Source organism: Parasteatoda tepidariorum, chromosome 7 (assembly GCF_982258835.1).
Source record: "Parasteatoda tepidariorum strain Cologne lab strain chromosome 7, Ptep-v5.0, whole genome shotgun sequence".
NCBI classification, from domain to species: Eukaryota; Metazoa; Arthropoda; class Arachnida; order Araneae; family Theridiidae; genus Parasteatoda; species Parasteatoda tepidariorum.
Window position 1 is genome coordinate 30,514,320 of NC_141761.1, and position 25,826 is coordinate 30,540,145.

The 25,826-nt window shown below is 31.0% G+C and overlaps 1 protein-coding gene across 1 annotated transcript; it reads right to left on the reverse strand.

The window, feature by feature from the left end:
* Window positions 1-455: 455 nt before the first annotated feature.
* On the reverse strand, window positions 456-21,870 carry LOC107454744 (zinc metalloproteinase nas-13). Its single transcript, XM_043039383.3, has 7 exons — window positions 21,675-21,870; window positions 19,552-19,588; window positions 16,740-16,846; window positions 14,386-14,461; window positions 12,085-12,202; window positions 2,977-3,164; window positions 456-672 (listed from the first exon to the last, which is right to left on the reverse strand). Exons 1-7 carry the CDS (start codon window positions 21,852-21,854, stop codon window positions 461-463), a joined length of 918 nt encoding a protein of 305 aa, XP_042895317.2. The 5' UTR covers window positions 21,855-21,870; the 3' UTR covers window positions 456-460.
* Window positions 21,871-25,826: the final 3,956 nt, after the last annotated feature.

Genomic DNA, 25,826 nt, shown 5'->3' on the forward strand with positions numbered 1-25,826 from the left:
TGACTTTAAACTAGAATTTCATTGAGTGACCCTGTTCGCTGTTTAAATGTTAATTTACTTCGAATGGAAATCAAATATATAATATTTTAAAATATTTTAGTTTAATATTAAGCTAAGGTAAGAAATCTATCACGTTACGAAATATAAGGTAAAATAGCTACAGTCTACACTCCTTAAATTTACATTCATGCTCAAAATTAAAAAGAAAGTTTGGTTGAAAAAAAACTTAAAATTAACAGGAAACAAAATTCATAAAAATTGGCTTAGAATAATAAATTGTTCTATTTAAATATGGGATATTATTAGAAAAGTTTCAGAGTAACTAAGACTGGGCGATGTAAGAAATTTTATTTCGTGATATACCGACAGGCCTGAACATTTTGAAATTGTTTTTAACCTAAATTAAATAAGTAAAGTAATCATGTGTAAAAAAGTGGCAAAAAAAAAATTGTCGATTAAATTAACAGTATAATTTATTTATTTTTATTACATCAGTTGAACTAAATCCTTCTCTTTGTCCAATTTTTACTCCTTCCTTTAAGGGTATTATTGTTGGTTTACCATTTTTTGAAAATACATAGGCTCCATAATGCATTACTGATCCATAGTCGTAACTGAAGTTGAAAACTTTAACCTCATTCCAGGAATATTTTTCAAATTGTAATAGTTTTTCTGCAAAACATAAAAGTGTAATTCATTGAAGTATTTTAAAATATAGTTACTAAAGTAAAAAATTTAAAGTTCCATAAAAAAAGTTACTATCTTCCTCCCTTAATTTTTCTGCTTCGTTTGCGAAAATAATTTCAAGAACAAATTTCAACAACGGCATTATTGTGTAACTGCTTTCTGCCTTAAAAAAAAAAAAAAAAAAAAAAAAAAAAAAAACAGTTACACGATCTGGCCGTTTTATACAAAAACGTCAAAGAGTTCATTATATTTTTATTTCGAGATTATTGATACCCTGCTTAAAAATCATTTAAATAACGAAAAATTAAACTCAATTAGAAATTTTAATTTTATAATGGTATGAGAGAATATTAACTAATTGATGCTGGTTATTTTTTTCATGCAATACTATTATAACAATTTCCCATTTATTGATTTGGAGGTATAATGATTTATCCAGTATTAATAAAGTTATACTGGAAACTGTTAACACTTTTTGTTCTAAACATAGTAATTCTGAAATTAAAAACAGTATATTTTATTACTCTTTTTGCTATGAAATTTGCTTTCACTAAAGTAGAACAAATTATAATTTTTTTGTTTACGTTTTTTAAAAGTATTCTGATATAGGTAGGGTTAGTTTGGGTAAATATGACCATTTTTTAATTTTTTTCATTTCGAACTATACTATGTCTCTTTAAACAATAAATTAAATATTTTAATGACACAGGGTGATTCTTTAAGAATGTATGAAAGAAAATCGATCTTCTAAGTCACATAGGGGTTCTTAAAGGGGTGCTCATATAATAATACTCTACTAAATTTTTACGAAAGTGAAAATTGGGGTAATTTTGTCCACATGTGGGAGAGTTATAACCATTAGCTGATACATATTCCAGAACTGTTGTTGACTCACGGTTAGTCTATACAAATACCCTAATTAGTACCCTCCCTTTTTCACCAATTCCAAGCACATGGGTGAGATCGTGATTAAAAATTTTATTTGACGATGTCTGTTTTTTCTCTTTATAACTGATTTCAAATATTTCTAAAAATTCTAATACAATTTCAAAATTGCGTTAGACAGGCAAAATGACTGGTAGTACTTAGCTTACTTCAAGGATAACAAAGGTGTCTTTTTTATAAAGCTCATAGACCAGTCCTTTTTAGTCAACCATCCTTAAAAATTTTAGTTTACCATCCTTAAAACTTTTCCTCTCATTTGCAGCTGACTCAGTTTTTGGCTGATTCAGTTTCCTTCCTTTTACCATCATAGCAGAGTTACATCGTTTTTTAGAAAGTAAGAAGGCTGATGCTTCTCTTTTGTGTGCATTCTCGGCATTTTTACGCGAAAGACAACAAAATGTTACCAATTTGAAATTAACTTGAAATGATCATTATTTCCGCGTACTGGTAAAAAAATGGAGTAATTATGATCATATATTTCTAGATAAACTGTAATACGAACAGAAAATAATAATTAAAAGTGTAAGAAAACATAATTGGGCTAGCCGAATTATTCTACTACCATCCTCTACATACCTCTTGCTTACTCCAAAAAAATAAAAAGCAAGGCAAAATAATATCAGAAAATACAAAATCTAATATTATATGGCATCAAAACTAACGCAAAGTAATATTATGGCGAACGCTAGATAATATTAGTCTGCATAGAATCTAATATTATATAACGCAGAGTAAACAACGACCTCTTGTATCTTTCTAATATTAGAAGTTGTGTAAGATAACGTTAGATTTTGCCGATTTTCTGATATTATCTAATATTAGGTGCTACTTGGGCTTAGTTATAAATCGATTTGCACTTACTAAACTTTCTTCAACGGTTGAAATCACTTTAATCAACATACGCCGAAACTATTTTTTTAAGATTTGGAGGAATTTTTTTAGAATCATTCGAATATTAACACAAAATTTTAATTTAAAGCCATATAAAAGTTCTCGAAACAAAATATTCACTTGAAACTTGATAAAACATATTTTTCAAAATTCTAACACTGAAAGAGTGTTTTTAGAAATACCGCTGGTTACAATTACTCTAACCCTATACTGTTCATTGAAAAAATGTCTTGATTTTTTTAAAATTGCTGTCCTGTTGTTTTCTTTGGTTTACTACGAGGCCTATGTTTCCAACCAAAGAAACCTAGACAAAACCAAGCAAAACACCTCCCCACCATCTTTTTTAGGTGTGCTTCCGGATATTTTTGGCCAGACAGTGCAAATCAACTTTTTTCCATTTAGAGAACACACAATATATTCAAGTGAATATAGATAGTAATTTCATATCTTTACCTTCTATGATGTTATTCTCCAGAACTCTGATGTATTTATCTCTGTCTGGTCGGTTATGTTCATGAACAAAACCTAACACATGCATCATTTCGTGTAAAAGAATTCCTGGTTTCACAAAGAAACATTCTCTAGCCAATTTTGATACAGTTCTTTTTCCATCAGGATCTTTTCCTATTATTGTGTCACAACTGTAAAGAAGTGTTTCAATTATTACTTCAATATTATTTATAAAATTTTGGGATTTTTCAAAAATACTGAGTTTTTAAAAAAAATCTTGATATATCTCCGGCATTGAGTGTAATTATTATTTACTAACAATAGTAAACTAACAATCGAAGCAAAATTTATTTTGCGGTAATACCACTGTTTTGTCTAAGCGTGATATATACATTGCAAATAATTAATGCGTCAACCAAATAATATTTTGTAAGTGTGCGTATCTCTGCCTAAAAAAATGTACTAAATGTGAATAGATAAAATAGTTTCATTTATAAAACTGCTCAAAAATTGCAATTACTAACTGTAATGTGCATAATAAATTTATATTAATTATTGTTATTATTGCCTTTTTTGTTAATAACTTAACACTGTAGCGACAATGATTAATTATTAAATAGTATTTGCTAGCCATTGAAGAGCTTAGTGGGAAATGGTTCTAAGATATATTTTTGGAAAAAAAAATATTAGAAAAATATCGTATTTAGTTACACAATATTGATTTATTTTGCCATTTTGAGATTTCAGTGGATAAAATAGATAGATTATCTTTAGTGGCTGAACTATCTTTGAAGATTTTTGAAGAATTAGAAGATTCCAAATTTAATTGATGATAAAAGCCCCTCTTTTGGCAGTATATTAAAAGCACAAAGAGTGCGATCGCATCGCTATGAAGAAAACACTTTAAATAAGCGTTAGCTAGTGTAGATAGCGAACAAGAAATAAAGTCAAGGCATAAACTTCATTTTGCAGATAAACAAATACGAGCATTATATATGCATCAAAACCAATTTAACCATCTTGACTTTAAAATGTTATAGAGAACCTTTATCAACTCTACTCTTTAATTGGTTTTTGTAAAATCCAGGTCAAACATATGATAAATCTTCTTAGATTACCGATTGAAAAGAAAATCACATAGTCGTACAAAAGAAGGGTTGGCCAAACCGTGGCACATGATTACAACGTGCGTTTCAGTCAGTGCAGTTATTTCGGGAAGCTACTAATTTTTTTAAAATTAACTTTACATTATTCTTAGATCATTATTATTATTATTACTAGCTGTACCCTGCGTGCGTTGCAACGCTTTCAGTTTGAATTTAAATTTTGTATTTAAGTGTGTAAATGAGATGAGATTTGTGATTATGATTTGAATAGAGAATTTTATTTAATGGTGAAAAAACCAGTGATAGTCTCAACAGTTAATTCTCTAAGATATCGTTAGTGCATTTTCAAACAGACATGTATGGTGATGCACACCGACCATGAAACATATTTTGGATGATGATCTGAAATAATTCTGGATCAATGGCGTCATAAATATTTCTGCTGATATGAGCTGACCAATTTGTCCTGGTGTGAGTTTTTCAATAAGCCAAATCATGTGGCAATTCTCTTTTTCTGCCGTTCAATAGAATGCATCAAACACCGTGTCTCTCTAAAAACATGAGCTTAATATTTGTTTTAACTCACGTGTGATAATGCATCATGAAGATCCGATGATGTTTGCCTAAGTTACTAAAGCTCTTTAATTTTAGCTCAAGCAGAATTGCATGTGAATGTAATAAATAACTCTAGCTGTCCATATGCGCACCGATACTTGTAGCAGCACCGAATGAAGTCATTTGGAAACACGGATGTACTGACCTATATTCGCCAAGAAAAGTTTCTATTGATTTGCTTGACCCGATAACAACGTTGATAATGGCTCGGCTGGCGACGTTAAATCTGGTAGTTACACTTTGCCTCCAGAACAGCAAATTCCAGCTGTTTCATTCTTAAATTTGAGAGCACTACAAAACATACATAATTGATCCATTTTTCCAATGATGACGCTTGGGTGAAAGACTATAGTTGGTTGTCGGATCATAGTGAAATGCACTGAGATTCAAATCAGAGTATTGACAGCGTCTGAATAGCGAAGTGCGTTCTTGATTGATTTTTATTCTTGCATCCCGTTGCTCTGATGTTTCCGACGAACGGGCTTGATAAGTGTGTAGTTGATTTGTTAACAGTCTTCTTTCCCGTTGCTCTGATGTTTCCAAGGAACAGGCTTGAGTAGTGCATAGTTGATTTGTTAACAGTCTTCTTTCCTGTTTCTCAGACGTTTCTAAGGAACGGGCTAAAGCATTGTGTTCTCGATTAGTTTCAAGTCTTTCTTCCCGTTGCTCCGATTTTTCTGAAATACGGTTAGTTCTCTTCTTGCGTGCTTGAGATGTTGATCGACTAAGAGCGATTCGTTTAGGCGGCATATTTTTGCAAATATTCTCTTTCAAACAAAAAGAAATGTAGAAGTTGACAGTGGTCGCAAATTTGCTAATTCGAAAATTCACGTATTTATTTTAAATAATAAAAAAGCAATAAAAATGAAATAAATTAAATAAGAAATATAATAATGATAAAATTTAAAACAAAAATCTATTTTTGGTAAGAATATACTTGTGGGTGCCCCTTGACGAAATTGGTAACTTATGTTTATCACCATTCCTGTTTGCGCGGAACACCGCGGTAACAGGAATGGCTGCCAAAGCATAATGATATTTTAATAATACATTGGAAAATTTCAGCAAGACATCGGCCAAAACTTTATAAAATTGCAATGAACCCAATGTAAGCAAAATTAATAAACCCAATAAAATGTATTTTGAATCGAAATAAAAATTAATGGAGTAAGCACAGAAAGAAAAGGAAAAAAAACATCTCACTTATTCATTAAGCTTGAATTTCCTCAGTTTCAGGTGCACAGAATTCTCTAATAGCAGTTAGATACTGTCTAAATTTATCATGAATAGAATCTGTGTTCCTCCATCGCCACATAAATTCGGCGAAATACGAATTAAAAATGGCGTCTGTGGTATCGGAATGGCGGTGACATTTTTTTCTAAAGTCCTTTTTTTATGACTGCCCACATACCTTCGATCCTATTGATCAGAAGCAAAAGTAACCTAACCAGCCGGTATCCAACATAAAACTAACGGACTTCTGAAATTACATATACCGTTGAACATTTAAAAATAACGCTGAAATTTAAACGAATCAGAATCACGATTGGGATTCAACATCGGCCAGCTTGGAGATCAACCGCTATCACAACTTGGTGAGAATCAAGGGGCACCCTCAAATATAGTCTACTCCTATTTTTTAAATGAAATAATTAAAATGAATGTGAATTCGCAAACTTTGTAATAACAAACAATCTAATAGTTTTCAAATGACAACTGTCAGCAATGAAAAATTGCATACTAAATTGAGCTAAAATTGCATACTAAATATAAATAATTATTAAAAGCGTGCAAGATGAATAAAATTTGCTTTTGCCTTGATTTTTATTAAACAGTTTTCACAATACTAAATCCGTGATACGACCAATAATTACGAAACTTATTCTCGTTGATTTTACGTGCTTGTGCTCACCTGAAATAAAGAACCGAATTATGATTAAATATTAAAGTATATGTAATTTACTTTTCTAAAAGAATAGAGCTATAAGATAGAAAATATCACTGTTGTTATCTTCAAGATATTTGAAAACTGATTCGTGTACAGCAAAATTTAAAACAATGGCTAACTTTTAACCAATCAGAAAATTCCATTTCGATTTTCGCTGATACCGCTGGAACGGTTTGTGGCAGAATGTTCTATTGTGAATCTAAACCATTCTCGAATCCTTCTGAAGGTACACAGAAAATTTCATTTAAATCAATCCAGCCGTTTAGGAGGAGTTCAGTGACATACACACGAACAGACGAAATATATATATAAAGATTATTATTATTTTTTTAAATTGGGCCAGTTTTCCTTTCAATTGAACTGATTTGGATATTTTAGATTTAGTTATTAACTTTTTTCACTCTATTGATTTCAGAAGAAGTAAAAATAATATATATTGCTTGATTGATTATATCGCTGTTTGCATCTTGTTATGTTCAAGGGTCATTTTTAAAGTAAGAACCGATTACGCATTGCTTTGCAGGTATTGTGTTGCCTCTCAAGCGACGTCACAACAAGGTCGCAAACATTTGGCAAGTCTTTAGCTACTTCGCCATTACGTTTCATGCCTGTGCTGGTGTTGGTTGTATGGTTATATTGCATCTTTTGTCATCATCATGTCAATCAGTAATCCCGCCGATTGTGCAGTTCATTCAATTATTTGATTTTTAAATGCAGAAAAAGATCGACCTGTTGAAATTCCCCAGCAGCTTGTTGAAGTTTGTGCTGAACGTTTAATAAATGAGTGAAATGTATATAAATGGTGTAGGCTTTGAAGGAAGAACAACAACTGATGAAGAACGATCTGGACGGCCTTCTGTCATCAATGGGTAGTACTGGGTTATCCGCCAAACAGTCTTGACTTAGAACCACCAGTCTTTCATTTGTTTTCAAATCTGCAGGAAATCTTAGTGGAAAGTGCTTGGAAAATGATTACACCTTGTGTGTGTGTGGGGGGGGCGGAGTTATCGAGAATGCCAACCTTCATCTATCAAAAAGTACCTCGTGATTGAACTTTAACTGGGTTCGAATACAGTGTACCTTCACGCTTTCATCTGAGATGATGCCCGTAGGCGCCTAGAATAATGTCTTTGTAAAAAGAGAAATGCCACAAGTAAATTATGGTCGTCTTGGGTGGGTGTAGGCTTGAAGGTGCTTCTATGACTTATCTGCTAGTAGGGATTTGAGAAGGTTCAGGAGTTCCTGATCCTTTAGTAGCTGTTGTAGTTCTTTGAAGATGAACAGGAATCTGGTGGCTTTATCCGAGGTGTTCCTGGGTTGGGCTGAACCTCTAGGTTGTCTTTTGGGTCTTGCAACGCAGCCAGAGAAACAGGCTGGGTGCTCACCGTCACAGTTGATGCACTTTGCCGGCTCGCATATCTCGTGATTGAATCAAGTTAGCACGTTTTATATAATAGTGAATTGATGTTTAATTTTCGTAGTGGTAGTTACGCCACAGTTGAAAGGAACTGTTACTAACTGGTTAAACTGTCAGACTGCAGAGTACTTTGATGATGGGATCCCAAAGCTGGTGCGACGACTTGACAAATGTTTCAATGTTCTTGTTGATTATGTTGAAAAGTGAATAAATGTTCATATTTTAGTTTGTGATACAACTTGCGTTCATATATAAAGTTTCTCTTACTCCATTCTAAAACGGTTCTTTTAAAAAAATTACCCTCGCATTAATAGGCTAAATTATAAAAGTCATTAGTAAAGACTGTGGCTTCAACGAGGAGTGTAACTGCTTATTTAGATTTTAATAAATGCACGGATGTTGACTTGGCAGGTTGCTCCGTCACACAATTTAAAATGTAACTGTGGTTCTTCTTGGGGCAATTGTAGCATCGATTCCTTTTATCTTTTGATAACTTAATCGGTTGGGTCAGGGAAATACGGTAGTAACTGCTTATTTGGATTTTTAATAAATGCACGGATGTTGGCCTAGCAGGTTGCTCCGTCATACAATTTAAAATGAAACTACGGTTATTCTTAGGGCAGTGGTGCGCAAACTTTTTTCGACTGCGACCCCTTTTGTAGAGAGAAAATTTTTGGCGACCCCTAGAGATAAATGTTCACAAATACGATGCATATTTCGCGCATTTCTTTCGTTTCATCGAATAAAAACATTATTATATTTGACTCATATTAATTTTATTTATAATTTTAAGAAAATACTTTTTGTATAACACAAAAATCAGTAAATTGCCCTTTAATGAGATGTATGTGGCTGCAAGTTTCTAATTATCTCATCGATGTTTGGATGTATGTTGCTAATTGCAATTCGCATATCATCTTCAGGGTTTAAACGCCAGCGGTATTTAGTTTTTATTGAAACTAGTTTGCTAAATCCAGTTTCACATAAATACGTTGATGCAAATTGTATTAACACTCTGATGGCATTCTTGCATAAAACGGGATATTGTTTTCCCACGGAGAGCCAAAATTTTTGGCAAGGCTGAGTCTTAAATTGATTTTGAAGAATATAATCAATAATTAGATCTATAATTGCTCTTTCTCACTAATTTGAAGAGTTGAACTGCATATGTCAAAGGAAAATGGATCACGAATCCAACCAAGATCGTTTTCAGGAAAATCCTCGAAAATTTTTTCTTTAACTTTTCAATGTGATTGGAAATGATGTTTTTAAATGCAAATATATCTATATTATTTTCTTTGATAAAATCGTTAAAGCAAGGGAACATATCGGTGTTGTTTTTATTCAGTTCAGTTTGCCAGAGACTAAGCTTATTCTTAAAAGCTTGAATTTTACTGGCTGCAGTTATGATAGTCTAATTCTCACCCTGCAAGCTCAAATTTAAGTCGTTAAGTTTTTCGAAAATATCAACTAAATAGCTCAGCTTCCCTAGCCAAACTTCATTGATATAATAACTTGCCAATCTATGTCTCTTTCCGATTAAAAACATGTACACTTCATTTCTCAAATCAAATATCCGTCGTAGTATTTTCCCACGTGAAAGCCATTTGACTTCGGTGTGTAACAGTAATCTCTCATACGTTGAGCCCATCGCATAGCAAAGTATTGAAAAGTGACGGCTGTTGGGGCTGTTGAATTTAATGTAGTTAATTGAACTAACAGCGTTTTGTAATACGTTGTGCAACTCTTCATCCATATCTCTTGCAACAAGAGCTTACCGATGAATCATACAGTGATTAAGTACCATATGAGGCGCCACCTTCTGAATTAAGCCTCTGATCCCTTTATTCGAACCTGTTAATGCTGCAGCACCATTAGTACAAACAGCAACACAGTTTGCCCAGGTAAGGGACTTTGTTTCAAAATACTCATTTATTACTTCGAATATTTTTTTTTGCCAGTTGTTCTTCCTTCCAAACTTTTGCAACATAAAAACGTTTCTGTTATATCTTCATTAAAAATAAACCTAACGTAAATAATTAGTTGTGACATTTTAGCAATATCGGTAGTCTCGTTCAGTTGTAAAGCAAATATAGATGAATTTTGTATGCGTTTTATGACTTCTGACTCGATATTTCGTGACATTTCGGAAATCCGCCGAGACACGGTATCTCTTGATAATGGTAGTGTTTTTAGTTCATTTCCATATTTATCGCCATGCATAATTGATGTCATCTTAGTTGCTGCAGGAAGGATAAGGGATTCTCTAATTGTATGGGGTTTCATTGTTTTTCCTATTTGATAAGAAACTTCTAAAGAAGCTCGTAACGCTTTCTGAGGTATTGTTGTAAATTTCTTTAAATGTGCACTTCGAATTTTCAGATTTTCAGCTCGTCTTTGAAAAAAATCCGCATGTTTATTTTGAAGTTCTTTATGTTTAGTTTCCAGGTGCCTTTTTAATTTAGCTGGTTTCATGCTCTCATTTCGTTGCAAATGACACATATCGGGCGTTCTTCATCATCAACAACACAAAATGTAAAACCATACTTAATAAATTCCTCATTGTATTTTCTTATTTTTTTAGATCGGGCATTTAGTTCAGTATTTTGCGACTTTGCATCAGTATTTGTTCGTTTGTTAGCTGAAGATGTACCTGGTGTACGTATTACCCATTTATCCATTATGAAGATAGGGGTTAAATTATTTAAACTAAAACAAATAATATATAAAATTTTATTATTTTTCCCCGAGAAATTCAATAAAATTAACAGAGATCTTTCTCTAATGATAGTACATACCTGATAACAAAGAGTAGCAAAGCCCGATAAAAATATAAAAAATCAAAATTACACTGCGTGGTTAAATATTACTTCAATACTTATTAAATAAATGAGCAAGATCTAGCATCTCGCTAACACATTTAATGACAACCTAACGAGATACACAAACTGAAACTAAACATAAATGCAAACTGAAACTAAAACTAAGCAGTTAATGCACAGTCACAGTTAATCTGGCTGATGCCACATACACAACGTCACATGATAAAACTCGAGGATAAACTAAAACAATTGCAGGCCAACTGCTACATGCTACAACTTCATGCGAACACGTCTTCACTCTGACTATCAGATACACCGCGTACCTCGCCATCTGATTGGCTGATCACGGAAGCGAATTTTTACCCTTTCCCTGCGGTTAACGTCTAGTCAAATAGGCGCTTTTCAGTAAAACTGGCGAATTACCGAAGAGGGCGCTATCTACCGGAGTGAAAAACTTGCGTCTTCACACTTTACATACATTACGCATTACGGTCAAAGAAAGAGTGGACAGCATGAAATTGCAATTAAACAGTAAGTGACGGCGCTTCGCTCTTTATATGTACACTGTGTGGTATGCAGCATGCGGGGATAATGCATTTCAAAAAAATTTGGCGACCCCCAAAAAACTTCTCGCGACCCCCACAGGGGCCGCGACCCCTAGTTTGCGCACCACTGTCTTAGGGCAATTGTAACATCGATTCCTATATTTTTTGATATCTTAATCGGGTGGGTCAGGGACATACAGTAGTAACTACTTATTTGGATTTTAATAAATCCACGGATGTTGGCCTAGCAGGTTGCTCCGTCACACACTTTAAAATGAAACTGTGGTTCTTCTTGGGGCAATTGTAACATCGATTCCTATATCTTTTGATATCGTAATCGGGTTGGTCAGGGAAATACAAATCTTATTCTTCATTACATTTTGCCGATCGAAAACAGTGGGGAAAAATGAAGTTGAAATAAATATTAGACTTTTGTGCATATTGTGCTTGAGTCATAAGGGAACACATGCCATCTGAATGTACCTGTCGAAATATTGGCGCGCTGTATGCAAAAAGTTGGTAACGCCTGTCCAAGAGTGAGCCAAGAGTAATTATTAAAAGCCTATTATGTGATAAAAAACTTCAATTTGAAACATCGTAGAGAAAAGAAATAAATAGATATAGGATCAAGTTTGAATTAAATCAATTTGAGACCTACCCATTTCCAGGCTTGATGAAAAGATATCGGTTCTCATCAGTATGAGGAACAAAAAAAATACAAGTTTTTTCACTGAATTCAGCTATGACGTCTAGGAAACGATGTTGTTCATCAATACCTGTAACATATTTACAAAATGCTGAGAAAAAAAATAATAATTACATCTAATTAAAGAACATTCAATATTTTTAAGTGTTATTAAATATTTTACTTTACAATAACATCTTGTGATTTTGTAAAGTAATCCATTTAAAAAAAAATTGTTTTACATTAGTTACAATTTCATGTTACATTAGTTACAATTTCATTTACAATTACATCGGTTATAACGAACCGTTAACCTTCGTAACGAACCGTTGCATATCTGCCAGCTCTTCTGCTTTTTGCAGAAGCTTTCTGTATTTTTTGCCTTTCTGCATTAAGCCTCAAATTTTCTGCATTTTGCAAATACGTATTAAAATTTTATACTTTCTTAGAACAACATACAGGCATGTGTATATGTTTCATAGGATGGGTTTTCATGTCTTGTTCATAAAATGACATCTTGAGTTAACGCTGTGCTTCAACTGTTGTAGATATTTTAATAATGAAGAATATGTGTGAAAAATCTTCTGATAGTTAAAAAATAAAAATAATTTTTTTCTATTTCTGTTCTATTTAAATTAAGTGAGTTATTCATTTAATGAAAGCAATATTTCAATAACTGTATTGTTAACTCGTAAAATCTTCATTTTAATTCATTTATTTCACATTTTTATTTGTGAATCTTTTGCACAGGGGTATGCACAGGCCTTGAGGGTAGGCACAGCCATATCTGCTGCATATGCAAGGAAACAGATTAGACAGTTGACAATAATTGTATGTAGTCAATGTCAAGCATTTGATTTCTTTTTCCAAACAAAACCTTTGAATACTTTTTTCCGTGTAATACTTATTTATTTTATAACCATCGGTGATTAGCCGAGTCATTTTTTCGAGTTTACAATTACTAATGTTTAATTCCGTAGCCTTGTTATTTTGAACCTAATCCAGAAGACAAGTCTAATCAATACTAATCCAGAAGATTAAGTAATGAGAGAAATTTGCATACTTGGAAGACTTTTTGATGAGCGTAACATGGAGAGAAAAAACCACGAAAACATGCCCCCCCCCTCTGCCTGATGGCAAGAGGACTCAAACCCATGCTCCGTCTACCACTGAGAATATTTTACGTCAGTACTGTGGTCGGTTCAGGAATTGTATCCATCAGTCATCGCTGGGATCTGAACTAGGTTCACCTCATTAGAAGGCGAACTATCTATCACCTGAGCCACTATGACTCTTTATGTGTTATTTATATTAAGATTCATTGTTAGTGGCTCAAAAGGGCATGGTAATAATAATTCATTTACATAGATGGCGTTTTACGCAAGGTTATATTTTATTTGTAGCATTTCTTATTCAGCCAGCTTCAATGTAAGAATTTTATGACTCTATGGCATCCATATGAGATCTGTTGTTTTTTCTATTAGATTCTTGTTTTGTTTACAAACGTGATTTAATCTAACATAATGCAGGAACACGCCGAAAAAGATGCATCGATCTTAGAATGAAGTAAAAGAAATTCGCAAATTTATTTGATCCTGAGAAAAAGGTACACTTTGAAAGTTGATTTAAATATACTAATTAGTTAGTTCAGCGTGTATATTAAGTTATGAAATCAGACACAAAGGCGTACGTTTTTATAGCAAGAAAATGTTTTTTTTTCTTTCTCCAAAGGATTCGAATTTTTCGTTTTCAAAATAATGAAAGGAGGGACAGTCACAGTTTTGAAAATGTGGCTCTAATAATTGAGCCAGGAAAATTTTCGGTAGTTACGTCTTTTGATAATAATTTTTATTTTTTGCATCACCGGAACTATTTACTGAAATTACTTTATATTTTTCACAAGACTATTAAGTTCTATTGTATTGAAAGAAAAAAACAATTTTTAAAAAGGGAGAAAAAAATTGCATTAAAAAAACCATTGATTAGTTTCTTTGATTTAATGTTTAATTCTTGAAATTTTTTAAATTACTAAGTATAAAACCTTTTTGATATCTTAATGAATTTTTAAATAACAAAATAAAAAATTCGGCATTATTTGACCAAATACTTACTGACAAATAAAATTTTAAAAATTTAACTTTTTGAAATTTTATTGCTGAGAATCTATTCAACCGGTTTTCTTCAAATTTTAACTTTTGTCATTTTAAGTCATTTATCAATCAGGATTTGATTGTATTAAGCCTTAAAAATTTTATACCAATAAGTTTTGCTTACCAAATTTCTCAGATAATTTGTAAGGTACGACGCCATCTTCCCACAAAAGTCTCGGATCCCTGACAGCTGTGCGAAACTAAATTAAAAACAAAATTTTATAAAACGTTTAAAAACATGTTTTAAAGTACACAGGGATTCAATAGTTTCAATGTAGCCAGTTTGTTTTAACTTCGTTATTAAGAGAGAAAACTTTGAAATGTTTTTAAAACCATTTACATATATCGAAAGTATGCACATTTAAAACCACTGTTCTGAAGGCATGAGCTGAAAATTAATCAGAAATATAAAACTGTTTTTAACATTAATGCGCATATTTTAGAACACTGTTCTAAAAATATAAGGTGTATATCAGAATTATAAAACCACTTTTGGTATTGATACGCAGAATTGAAAACATCGTTCTAATAATGCAAGCTGAAATTATTATATTAAATCAGAATTATATAGCCATTTCTGGTATTTAAAGTCGCAATTGAAAAAATTGTTTTAAAAGTATAAGTTGAAATTTTAAAAATTAGAAATCTGAAACCGCTTATAGTATTCGCAGGCGTATTTAAAACTACATAGTGGCACATTTAAAACCACTGTTCTGATATCGTGAGTTGAAAATAATCAGAAATATGAAACTGCTTTTAACATTAATAGGCATATTTTAGAACACTGTTCTAAAAATATAGGGTGTAATTATCTTGTATCAAAATTATAAGACTACTTTTAGTATTGATACGCATAATTGAAAACATAGTTTTAATAGTGTAACTGAAATTGTTCTATTAAATTAGAATCATAAAACGATTTCTGGAATTGAAATGTAAAAGTATTGCATATAAATTCGTGCAAAACATGTACTTATTAAAACACTACAGTGCGTATAATAATTTGGTCTAATTGTTATAATATACTTACATAATATCTGACATAATAAATGTTCTATATATATATATATATATATATATATATATATATATATATATATATATATATATATATATATATATATATATATAAATATATATATATATATATATATATATATATATATATATATATATATATATATATATATATATATATATATATATATATATATATATATATATAAAATATATCGTCTGATTTATCCAATCGTCGAATTTATATTATATAATGTCTAGTTTAACCAATTGATACACCAACGTAAGCAAGTGCAAACCGGTTTCAGTCGTGTAAAAACAACAAAGCTGCATAGTATTACATGATAATTAAGATTTTTCATGGCATCTTTAGGGCGTCTAATAATTTTGCCAGGTCTAATAATTTTGCCAGTAAGCTGAAATTTAAAAAATTAGTAATATAAAACCACCATAGGCGTATTTGAGAACATAATTTTTTGGTCAATTATGGAGGATTTAGAATAATATCAACACTCTTAGACAATTTCATTTATTTCGACATCTAAGATAGGAGGTCACGGTCAAGTTGCAAAGGTTTTGCTATCTTTAATTAATGGAATAAATTTGGCTCTTGATCACTTAGAGACGATCAACTTAGAGAGGTGGACAATTTATTACATGAAACATGGTGGACAATTTATTTGGAAGAAAGTGACGGGACACGACACTGTAATGACATAAACCCATATTTATTAAAATTAATAGGAGGTAGGGCCTCCTTTGGCTGCGATCACAGCTGCAACCCTTCTGGGCATGCTTTCCACTAAATTAGCCATAGTGGCAAGAGGAATTTCCTTCCAAATGTTTAACAGGAAGTTCCATAGTTCAAGCTTGCTTTTGGGGAGAGGGGTGCAGGCCCTCAACCGACGGTCCAATTTGTCCCAGAGATGTTCAATTGGGTTAAGATCTGCGGTGGCCACTCCATGCGTTTAACGTTGTTGTTCAGATACCAATCAAGAGTCCTCCTTGCAACATGGGATCTTGCGTTTTCGTCTTGATACAAGCAATCATCCATACCGTACGTTGCCCAGAGGGTAGGAAGGACATGATTGTCGAGAATATCACAGTATCCATTGGCATTCATGATACCATCAACCTTCACCAGTGGACCAGCCCCATACCGGGAGAAACAGACCCATACCATTAATCCTCCTCCACCAAACTTTACAGTTGTCCCGTCACTTTCTTCCAGATAGTGTAGTTCGACAGCCGGATTATGATTTCATTTCGGTCTGTTATTTTATTTCTCAAATGATCTGTTGTATTTATAGCAGCTGATAAATTTGTGTTAAATATTTAAATGCAGAAATAAATTGAAGTAGCACTTTAGTGGATTATAGTATTTACACCATCGTTTTTAGTCTAATTAGAAAGAGACATTAAATAATTTTTTAGCAATAATATTGGTAAAATTGATATTACTTCTAAGCTTTCAACAATTTCCGCTTGAAATAATGATTCCTCTAAGCCACCACTTAGTAAATCTATTATACTTTTTTCTGAGTTTTCTTTCGAAGTTTCTGCAAGTTCTGTAATAAACAAGAGAAAGATTATGCGTATTAAATTATAATTATAATATGAATGACTTAAGTATTAAATCTTCAATGTTGTATATCAGTGAACTCTTGATTATCTGGTATTCGATGTTTGATATTTCCGTTCGTCAGATATTCGTGTAAGCCTATCTAAGATGATACTTACGGCTTTATTAAGAACTGTGGAAAAAATTACCAACATTTTTATTTGAATCAGATAAATACAATTTTAAACACTGTAAAGATTTAGTTATGTTGTTGTTATACTGCACATTGATTTTCGATGCCTTAATCTTAAGTGTCTATTCAACGATTTCTTATAATCTGAAATTATATGATGGTAATAAGCTTAAATATAATAAGATGGTAGTAAGTTAAAATAAATTGCGGTCGTTGATTCATATTAATCGCTCAAATGCGTAAATGGTAGGGATACGAATCCCGATTCGTATCCCTACCATTCATAAAAGCAGTGTTGCGTTGAAAAGCAACCACTTGCTTATTTAGTGATTGATCTTCTACTTGAAACTACCGCTATGAAACAGTTTAAGTAAAGTATACATTTTAAATAATAGTGTCTACAAGTTATCTTACAATGCTATTAAAATATAACGTCATCATCACAAATAGTCAGTGAGAAGACCTCTGATCACGTGAGTTATTATAAGTGAAAATGTAACACGAACAATGATTAGGCCCCCCCCCCCGGAAGGACCAGTTTGTTTGCCATCAGCAAAAAATTAACAAAAGTTATAAGTGTTTTTTTTTTTTTTTTGCAAAATATTTTTTTCCCTAATTTATAAAGGTTTTGATTATTATTCCGAATATTTAAGGCTAAATGTATTAACCATTATATCATTAATAAATAGTTATTAAAAGCTTTTTGTAAAACTGTGTCTAGTTGACATATGCACTTAAAATAATGAATTCGTGATCGCTACGCTTGAATAAACCATCTGGGGTTGGACTATGGTTCTATGTCTTGACCCTCCTCCTTCCCTCTCCGCCTCTTCTCAGTCTACAATGAATGTACTACGATATTTTCCCCTTCCATAACATTTTTCGTATTTAATTGTTAAAAATATTTTCTAAAATTTTTCCGACACTTTCGTTAAGAACTACATTACATACAATTTTGAATTCCATATAGTTTCATAACTTGAAAGTGTTTGAATTATTTGAAAATCAGGACAGAAACTGAGGTACTTCCTTCTCCTATGATTGTCCGCACGCTAAAGGTGAAAGGTGAAGTGTTACTATAGGTAGAGAGCTCTTTTCTGTGCCTCCTGTAGTCCATTCTGATCGCCAGCACAAAACTGTAAGGTATAATTTACGAAATTCTTTTCCCGTAATATTATTAAAAAATCTCTTTGATGAAAAATATTTAACGAGTTTTAAAGCTCAAAAATTAAATTTAAATTTACAAAGCAAATGTTATAGACGGAGTTGCAATGGAAATCGAACAAACTTGTTAGGATAATAAACTTTTAATTTTAAAAGTCGCAATAAACTGATTACTTTGAAAATTGATTTATGTGTTCAAAAATGAATGGATTCTCATATACATAATTCATACACATAAATGGTTTATATTACAAATAGAATAAGAGAAATGTTTGGACGAGGGAGGTGGTAAGCATGAGCGTGAGAAAACAAAATTCTTTTAGTGCATATTAATACTTCCCTATCAATAATTTTACCTTGGTGCTCAATGGGTTAAAAATTGGCTCAATATGAGCCTATATGAACATGCACCGAGAGACCAATATTGGGATATCTAGATTTTTTAATATTGGTCCTATATAAGGTTAATATCGGTCTTTATAAGGCCTATATTGGTTGAATAATGAATATAAAATGTCGGGTGCATCGGACAATTCCATGTAGGGCCAATATCGAAAAATAACAGCACTTAGAGCTCTAATTGAGTCAAGATTCGTGAATATTGATACAATGAAGGCCCGAGTTATTTTGTGGCTGGGGGTGAATCAAGGTGGTTGGGGAACGGTTGCCCTCTAGTTTAATAATAATTAATGCTGCATGACGTGGGAACTTCAATCTTGCTTTATATATTAAACGGAAATGTCGATAATTCATGATGTATCACGGTATTTAGTTTACACTGTTTGTAAATTGTTCAATCTCGTGGTAATATCGCATGCGATAATTATCCTTATCGATAAAACGCTTGATATTATAGTATTCGATTTTTATCGTTGTTGAGATAGATCGCAATATTATCATATATGATAGTTATCGTAATCGATAATATTAGCGATATTATCCTATTTGATATTTATTGTTGTCAGTATTGGTTTGATGATTATCAGAAGGCATAGTATTTACGCGAGAATGCATTTTAAAATATAATTGTCGTTATACTTAAGAATATCGATATTTTATGGCATATCGATTTATTGATCTTCTCTAATAATGATCACCACGCGATATCGCTAAACTAAAGCACTCTTCGCACTCAGCTATTTAATTTTAAGTCAACAGTATTTAAAATAATTTTTTTTTATGCATCTGATTATGCATTCTGTCATACCATCTGCCCCCGCGAATTTCAGATGATTGGAAATATATTGTATATGCGCTGAAAATATTCTATTTTAATATTGATTTTTTAAACTCATAGTATATACTACAATATTTCACAGTTACGAACTTTGAGATAGATAATTTTAAACAATTACCTGAAACGTTAGGATATTTCTTCTGAATACTTTGAATCTGAAAATGGTAAAAGTTTTTCTTTTATTTCGTCAAGTTAAAAAATATCTCTTTAAACAAATTAAATTAAATTAATACAGTTTTTTCTTATTTTCAAATCAAGATAAAAAAATTATCGAATTCAAAATATCTATTTTGATTAAGATTTGTTGGATTCGTCCAGGGTTTTATTTTTCCTTCAAATTCTAAAAACCTAACTTTATGGGGGGGGGGAAGAGAATGTTTATTATGGTTTAAAAGATCATAAAATTTTTAGGAGTGTTCGGACAATTTGATTATTTTTAAAGACATTACGAATCATCTGCTTTGATTAACTTTTTCTAGCTAATTCATCATACCAGCCCAATGTAGTTTTTTTTTTTTCTAAAAAAAGACAGTACTCTTGCCAAATTCTGCAGGGTCCTGGGAAACCTTCGCTTTTTGCGTTGCCAACAGGAAAAGGAATCACTTAAGACTGCAGATTTTTACCAACATTATTCAAATAATATGTATTTTTTTCTCCTTCAAATTTCATACCTAAATAACGAACAGCATTTTTTCTTTTCAAGTTTTATACTGTTGTTTAGTTTTTATATTTCATATACACAACATCAATGGCCTTTGAGAAGTGAGGGATTTTGCGTTTAAGGGCTCTACTTAAATAATCATTTAAAATTTTTTAAATTAATCTTAACTTTTAATTCTATGATTTTGATGTATATGAAGGATATAGGTTCTCTAGAAATGTTTTCCAGACGGTGTCAACTGTCTCCTTTTCTATTCCAACTATACAATAATATAAAAACAGAGTTTTCAAATTTTTTAATACCGAAACAAACTATGAAAAGTATTATTATAATTTTTTTTTTGAGTATCATTGGATCGGGAGTACTGGGAATGTGGCCCCCTGAGCAAATTGCCCCACCCTTGCTACAATTCTATCCAAGGAGGTTTCTTTTAGGAATTCATCATAGAGTTAGCTGTGGCGCGAAAGTACAGTGTGTAAAAAGAAGTGAACACTCTGAATAACTTTTGATCCAATGATCAGATTTACATGTACTAGGTCTCAATCATAATCGTTCGAGAACCTAATCTTAAATATACTAATTAATTAGAGCAGACGATATTTTAAGTTACTGAATATTGACACCATAATTAATAATTTCTCTGAATAATTTTCTTTTGACGGACCTTCAATCAAAATATGGGACAGCCACAATCTAGAAAATAAGGTCCCAGTTTAGTTAAGAAAGAGGTCGAAAGTTTGAACTCCTTAATGTTAATTTTAGATTTTGTTTATCATGTCACTTAATGAAAGAATTTATAACCAATTTCAGATCACTGATTAAAATTAAAATGTTCAATTACATCGTGTTTTGTAATTATCATGTTTCTTCTGATTATTATTTTGTTAGATTTAATTTAAAAATTTGAAATATAGCTAAATTAAACTTTGGGTAGTCAGGTACTTGACATGCCTTGTTTGATTGGGGATAGTGCCAGAAGAGTAGTTTGATTTGACCTGATTTAAATGGCTTATTTCAAAGTTTATTACAGAGAACTGAAGCGCAATAAATTGCATAGTTGAATTTTTGAGTCACACTCCACCGAAATGCGATAGCGAGCTGGGGGTTGAACCCCCAAGAGATAGATTGAATAATTATTAAATTTTTAAATAGCGTAAGAATGATCCACTGTATTTTATTTCTAGAATATCTTAAGAAATTACGAATGCATTTTAAGTTATGAAGGCATGTTCTATCCTTCCCTCGTGCAAGGAGAAAATGTTAATTTTTTTCGCTATTTTATTAGATTAATAAAAATAATATTATATAATATTATATAAATAATAATATTGTTTAATAAATACAAAAAATATATATTTTTGACGAGTTAAAATTATTTCAAGGTATTATCACGGAATTTATAATTTTGCACCAGGAGAAGTAAAATTGCGAGAAATATTTTTGTAAAATATGTCCCATCCCTTTACACTCCTTTCTTTATTATTATTGTTATTAAAACTGCTCATTAAAAAGATTGTAGTACTTATAAATGTAGTAAAATTGTTATAATAAAGTAACAGTAGAGGGGAAAGAATACTCACCGTGCTGGAGAAAGAAATCTGCAATATTGCAAAGAATGATGCTAATAACATCATTGAAAAATGATGGCTTGAACAGTACTGTCCTGCTTTTGGCAGTAAAAATGAATAGATAGATGTTTTTTTATTGAAATGCGTATTGTTCTGTAATTTTAATCGACTTAATAGCGTTGAGAAAATCATTCTATGCTTCGTAATGTTTTGAAATCTGGCCTTGGAAATAAATGGGTTAGTTGAACATTTATAATGAACTGGAAATGAATAGTTTTAAGAAATACGAGGAGTGTAACCATTGTTTTAAAAACCATTTCCTTCTTGGTGGTGCTGAAACTTTAATAATATTTTTCATTGATTACTTCATTGAATGAAATTTATTCGAAATGACTGCAGAAAAAATCAGTTGATGCGGAAAAAATAACGGAATTCCGTTCATTATCCTAAAATATTTAGCTAAATAAATACCGGTATTAAATGACAATAATAATATAAATTTCATTAGTTTTATATCCACTGTTGAAATTATTTCTATCAGCTACACTTATATTTGTTACTCAAACGTTTTTTAATGTAGTCATTTATAAAATGAAAAAAGAAAAAAGGTTTTGAGACTTTCTGAAGCATATAATATTTTTTTAAAGGGAAAAAAAAGGAAATTGTTATAATCTTACAAGTATTCGCACAAGATGGTTCATAGTGAAATTTTTTTTAAAAATCTATGTCAAAAATGGAACAAAAAGAGAGTTCACACATAAATGTTCGCTAATTATTATAGAAGTAGAGAAAAATAAATATTTTATGTTAACGTGGATGAATACAGAAAGAAATGGTATTAACTTGGAATCTGTAGAGGGAAAGAAAAACGAAGGAAAGGAAATGCATGCATCTACAGCTCATCTAGAGGCCTATATCAACTAAATCTCTTCAAATGGGGTTGAAATTTAAATTGGCGTTAAATTGTGTGTACTGTATTCGGAAGACTTGATGTTAAATTTATTGATATTAAATACATAGATACAGATAAAATTTCAGCCCTCTAGCTACTCGGAAATTAATCAGCATTTTGATTGATGATCAATTTTATTTGGAGATAAAATAATCTTAAATTCTGCTTGTTGCGATAAGAAGACATTTGAAATTCGTCTAGTCATTAGGCACAGAAGTGCAGTTAAATTTAAGCGTTCTAGCCTGGCTTAAGGGTATTTCCCCCTGCATGCGAAATTCTGAGAAAAATTTGTAAGCAGGTTCTCGTTCGCCTTTCCGAATTCACAGTCTCGATGCGAATTTCTGAAGCGAATTTGATATTGAATGCGAAAAATCCATGTATGCAAATTCAGATGCCTAAATGAGAACCTGATTTGTGGAATATATTTGCCCGCGAAAAATTAGTCAGTCACTTTCTCAGTCACTGCTGCAAAGATAGTAGTTCGATGAACTAGAATTTAAAGAACTTTTTTCCACCACTACTTATAAATATTTTAAACACTAGACTAAAAGTCAGACAGAGAAATGATCATTCTCCAAAATACTTATCAAGGTCTTATAAGAATTTTATATAATTTTAAAATTTCGGCTTTATTTTACTACTACTGATAAATGATTCTCACACAATACTCAAATGTCGCAGGGTATGTAGTATGTACCAAACAGTATATTAATGCAAATAAGTACAAAGTATTATTGAAATATATTTAGTAATTATTAAAATGGCACCAACACTGAACAGCTTTAATGCTTAGTTTAATAACGTTAAGTCACCGTTTTGGGTAACAAATAATAATAAATAATGAAATAATCGTAATTATTTTTGCTTTTTTTACTTCTTTATAATAATTGTGTAATTATATGCCTTTTAGTTTCGGGCATGATTTCGTAGCTTCGTTCAGTACTAATTTATTAATGGTTTTCTTTTTTTATTCACCTCGTATACTAAGAACTATTCCATTAATTTTGAATAAAAAATTATGTTAATTTATGTACATGTGATGGATTCGTAGAAATTATTTATTTGTGAGATAAAATCAAAATGAACGAAGAAACATGCATAAATATTTAATACTAAGAGCCTCGCTCCCGACTCGCTTCGCTCACTAACTCTTAACATTGCAATCAAATTACTTTAATTTCTTCACGGTAAACAGAAACATCCAAACTAAAAATTATTCAATTTCGATCCCAAATTTTTTAAATTTATTAACTCAAATTCAGTTTCCGATTCTTTTTGGATAAAATTTAAACTTTTGTTAACATTGCAATTTAGTTTGCAATGTTCCTTTTTCAAGTTCCTACTTGTATTTTAGTTACAATAAAAACTCGTTAAATATTTTTACCTAAAAATATTATTTCGCAATAGTGAGAAAAGTAAACTATTATTATGCTCTAGAATTCTTAAAATTTTATTTTAATTACACGTGTTAATTGGTCACCGAGTTACATAAATCTAGTTACAATTGTAGATATAATTTATTTACTATTTAATATTTCTAAAACGATTCATCAGCTACATACAGTTTTAAATATGTTATAAAATGTTGCGTAAATAGGTTATTTCAATGGATTACTTCTTTAAAAGACACAGCTTTTGGTTAGAAGCCTTTAATTTGGAATAATAATTGGAATTAAAACGTAATAATAGCAGAATATAATAATAAGAAGGGATGATGATAAGTGAATATTGTAAGTAAATATCACAAAACTAACATTAAAAAGGATCCTTCTCAGGAAAGTTTCCCAGACCGTGGCCAATATCCCATTGTGCAGCTCTAGTGAGACGTAAATAAAGTTTTACCTACCATATCTACCGAAAAAAAAAGTTATTTCAAAGGTCATAAAAATCATTATAACTTTTATTAATTTTATTCCCATGACAACTAAAGAAATTAGGATCTTCTTTGTTACTTAAGGGTTCTATTATACGATTTTTCTGACCAATAGTGAACCATCAACAATGAGAAACAATTTTAGACTATATTACTAGGCAACTCCACTCACCAAACCTCGAGGTCTTTACTCATTTATCATCGCTTCTCTAATTAAAAAATCGATATTTTTTAATAAAAGATCATTTTGTACTTAAAATATGTAACTATTATGATAATTTTATATTAGAACAATTGGTTAATATATTAATGAGCGATTCCTTTGAAAAATAAGTTACTGTACTTGAAAAAAAAAATTAAACTTAAGAAGATTGTATCACACAATAATTTTACTTGTTAATATTATAAGCCAATGACCTTTGATCACTAAAACTTTTCAAATTGGAAATGGCTTTTATATGTATGAAAATTTCGTTATAAATATTAAGATTTATAAATGGCAATATCTAATCTTTTCTCTTATTATTTCTCTTCATTTTGTTTTCTAACTTTTTTATTACTTTTAACATCAAGTCTTGTGAGAGCTAATAGAATACAGACCTCAGGAGGTATACATTTTTCTGCAAAAATTGGTAATTAATGATTTTTTAAAAGTGAAAAACTGAAAACTAAATGCAAATAAAACACATAAATTTGCCATAACGTTTGATAAAACTGGGTTAAAAAAAACTTTTTTGAAGTTTATGAAAAAAAAAAAGACTTTTTCAGCCCGTCAAATTTCTACTTTGTAGTTGCATTTCCATGGCCAGCAGAGTGATCCTCATAGTATGTTTTGCTAAAAGTTCATCAGCAGTAATTTCTTGAACGAATGATTTCTTATCGAATGTGAAGCAATTTTATTCTACCCTATTTAATTTATTCTTTACACAACTTCGCAATTTCAAATTTAAGTCAAATAGTTTTTACGAACTGAAAAAAAAAAGGTAACTTAAAATACTAAAATAGTGGTGATTATAATAAATCTTAAAATACTAAAATACTTGAATACTTAAAATAGTGGTGGTAGTTATAGAAAAGCTAATCATAACTGAATTATGTAGAAAAATAACTATTCATTTTATTACAAAATATTCGTCAAAAATTTTCTTCGATAATGCAAGAAATCCTAATTAAATAATGAACATTACAAAAGAAATTAATAAGTTTATTTGCCATCTGCTTATACATATATGGTATAAGAGAGTAGCTTACAATATGAAGTAATAAAGCCAAAGTTCTTTCAATTTTTGCGCATAAAAAGGAAAAAAAAAGGTAAACGCACGAAGGAAAATAACGGTAA